We start from the raw sequence: 3,555 nt of genomic DNA, 5'->3' as shown, positions 1-3,555 counted from the left end.
ATGGGCAATAAATGCTGGCCCAACCAGCGAAGCCCACATCCTATGAATGAATAAAAAAAATAGATCAGAAGAGGAAGACCCACAGCATCGAAGGCAGTGATGAAGTGCAGTTGTAGGGTCAGCATATGCACAAGAGAGAGGAATACAGGAGAGAGATGGGCAAATGGAGAGCGGGGCAAAGAAGAGAGGGTCAAAGGGAGAGAGAGTGCACTGGACAGAGAGTGGCACTGGAGAGAGTGGCACAGGAGAAAGAGACATGGGAGAGGGGTGAAGGGGAAGGAGGAAGAGGGAAGAGAGTGGAAGGTGTGATTGAGCCAGTACTTGGTGAGTGATTCTGTTACTGAGAAAGTGAGTCTAACTCAGGGAGTGAATCTTTGCTCAGCGAGTAACACTGACTTATGGACTGACTGTGACTTAGAGATTAATTTCAGAGTCACCAACTCTGAGGAAATAAAATAAAGTACACTTAGGCCATGGGACCATGGGGGGAGGTGGACCAGTGCTGCTGAGAGAGGTGATGATGGTCAGAACAGGGGGAGCGGGGGGGTTGGGCAGTAAAACCATCATTTGGAAATCGGCCGGGTCAGGGGAGCTTTGACATATCATCAGATCTGAAACTGGTCAGTGGTGTGGAACCTTCCATCAGGACCAACTTTTCCAAAGGTTTGGCTGTGGATGATCGGCCAGGGTGAGGTTGGGAAGAATTGTGAATGGGTTCCAAGTGTGGTGAGAGCTTCAATCATTCATCGAGCCTCATGAACCGTGGACTCATTCCTAGAGGTAAGGAGCTGCTTAAGTGTGAGGTGTGTGAGGAGGGCTCTACAGGCTCATAAGATCTCCTAATACATAAAGCACATCTGATGTACAGCAACATGTAAGAGAAACAATTCAAGTGTCAGGAGTGTGACCAAGACTTCACAAAGTGATTGACAATCATGCAACACCAACTTGTCCACCAACATAAGCTTTCCATGCCTGAGGTGTGTGACAAATCATTCTCATTGTCATTGAACTCTGCATATACAAATGCAGTCATACTGGGGAGAAACCATTCATGTACGAGGTAAGCAACAAATCATTCTCACAGTCATCGACCCTCCTCAAATACAAATGCATGTACACAGGAGAGAAACCATTCATCTGGAACATTTGCGATAAACCTTTTTCACCATCTGTGACTCCCCTGATACACCACAGCGTTCATTGGGGCAAGAAACCCTTCGGATGTGAGGATTGTGAGATGACCTTTACCAACTCCTTTGGCCTCCGGAGACTTCACACTGAAGAGAAGTTGTTCAACTGTGAGGTGTGCAATATGGGCTTTGCACATTCAGCAGAACTGGTGAAACACCAACGTATTCACACTAGGGAGAGGCCACTCACATGTGAGGTGTGCATTAAATCATTTTCACATTCATCAACCCTCTGTGTACACCAACGCATTCACACAGGGGAGAAACCATTCACATGTAGTGTGTATGACAAATCATTCTCACGTTTATCGTATCTCCGCTCAAATGGAAGTATGCACACAGCGGAGAAACTGTTCATGTGTGAGGTGTGTGACAAAGCCTTCACCCAGTCATCAAGCATCCTGGTTCATCAGACAATCCACATGAAAGAGAAATCCTTCAAGTGTGAATTTTGTGATAAAGCTTTACGCAACATCGGCAACCCTCCTGAGACACTAGAAGATTCACACATAGAAGAGGCTTTTCTATTGCAATCTAGTGTCTCGTGAACAATCCTCACGGACTTGGAGCCGGGACAACTGCTTCTGTTACACTAAGAGTTGTCTGTGTTGTTTACCCTCCAGTGCTCGCACAGGGGAGCTATCGTTCCAAAGCACTATCTGTTTCAGCAAAGTCTGACTCGAACCTCTCCCACCATCAGTCCAATTGTTTCGAGAAGGTCAATTTAACCTTTGACCAGATCACCAAACATCACCAAAAAAAGACATCAACATGTTTAGAATCTCCTATATAAACTCAGCATCCTTTCAGTGCAGCGTCAGATACAAGTCACTCACTGACTCTCTCTCTTTGAGTAGAAGTCAGTCAACAGCACAAGCACCCGGGGGAGGAGCCATTCCTGGAGTAGTAATGGAGGGACTTCAATTAGCCTTAGCATCTCTGGTCTATGGAGGGGGAGAATCAGCCAGGAATCCCGTTCCTCATCAGTGACCCCGGCTGGGAAGTCAGGGGGAGGCCAGGATGTGTCTCGGATGTGACAGTCTCCATTGTCTCACAACATTCAGTGTCTGGGACTACACATGCTGAATGGCCACTTGAATAGAGCACTAGACGCCAATCAATGTCCACAGTCTGTACTCCAGGTCAGTACCTTGAGGACCACAGGGAATGTGAGAGGACAACAGCTTGTATTTATAGAGCGCTTTAATATAGTGAAACGCCCATAAGTGTTTCATAGAGACATAATCAGAGAAAATTAACACCGAGACTAAGAAGGAGATATTAGGAGGGGCTGACCAAAAATATGGCCAAAGAGGTGGGATTTAAGGAGGGTCCTAAAGGAGATGAGAGGGATCAAGATGCATAGAGGTTTAAGAAAGGAATTCATGAGCATGGAGCCTGGATGTTGAAGACACAGACATCAATGGTGAAGTGAAAGAAATGGGGCGAATGTATTAAAGGCCAGAATTGGAGGACTGCAGAGATCTTGGAGGGAGATGGGGCAAGAGGTAACAGAGATAGGGAGGGGGTGAGGCCATGGAGCAATGTGTACTGGAGCATGAGAATTTTAAATTGGAGGTACTGGAGGACTGGGAACCAGTGTAGGTCAGCGAGCACAGGGGTGATAAGTGTGTGAGTTAGGATAGAGACCGCAGTTTTAGCTGACCTGAAGTTTATGGAGGGTGGAAGATGGGAAGCTGGACAGGAGAACATTGGAATGTTCTAGCCTAGTCTAGAAGCAACAACAGCATGGATGAGGATTTTGGTGTGTGATTTAATTACCTTGGAGTCAGGTAGGCTGCAAGCTTGAAATTATTAAAATAAAGTTAGGTGTAGAAATGTGTTTGAAATGCTAATGAGTAAAGATGGATGGAGCCTTAGCATATAAGGTGTGAAGGAAATTTACATTTTTAGATAAGTGAAGGAATGTATGGATGACAAAGGGATGTTATGATGTTTACAACTAGCCAGAGAAGCAAGGCCAAGCAGTGTGTTTATTTTTTCCAAAGGTTACTGACAATTTTGGCAACATGTAAGTTTTTATGTTATTGGAAAAGGGCATTTCCAAATGCATATGGAACAATGGAAGTACAGATTAAAGAGCTAGAAACATATGATGGTGAATGAAAGGCTAAGTTGGGGGCCCTGTAAGGCCTAATAGGAGTGTGTGAAACAGCGTTTGGGAAGCCTCCAGCCATTTTTGCAAAAGTCTGCTATGTCCAATAACTAAAGCTGGAGACAAACTTTTGGAAATCCACAGTCAAGTGGGTACTTCGGTAACTTGCTGGCTTGCTTTTTACATTTGAAAACTATTTTGGACTGTTGCCTTAAAGGGGGTGTGCAATTGGGAGACTGGTTAATT

General features: G+C 45.2%; 1 protein-coding gene across 1 annotated transcript; it reads left to right on the top strand.

The window, feature by feature from the left end:
* The first annotated feature begins 1,054 nt into the window (after positions 1 to 1,054).
* Positions 1,055 to 1,741, top strand: LOC121291222 (gastrula zinc finger protein XlCGF49.1-like). Its single transcript, XM_041212303.1, has one exon. It carries the CDS (start codon positions 1,055 to 1,057, stop codon positions 1,739 to 1,741), a length of 687 nt encoding a protein of 228 aa, XP_041068237.1.
* Positions 1,742 to 3,555: the final 1,814 nt, after the last annotated feature.

Source organism: Carcharodon carcharias, chromosome 19 (assembly GCF_017639515.1).
Source record: "Carcharodon carcharias isolate sCarCar2 chromosome 19, sCarCar2.pri, whole genome shotgun sequence".
NCBI classification, from domain to species: Eukaryota; Metazoa; Chordata; class Chondrichthyes; order Lamniformes; family Lamnidae; genus Carcharodon; species Carcharodon carcharias.
This window is presented reverse-complemented; position numbering and strand designations above follow the sequence as displayed.

What these genes read in the sequence shown, in the direction of transcription:
- LOC121291222 (XM_041212303.1), top strand. Translation starts at nt 1,055, where the DNA reads ATGTACGAGGTAAGCAACAAATCATTCTCACAGTCATCGACCCTCCTC.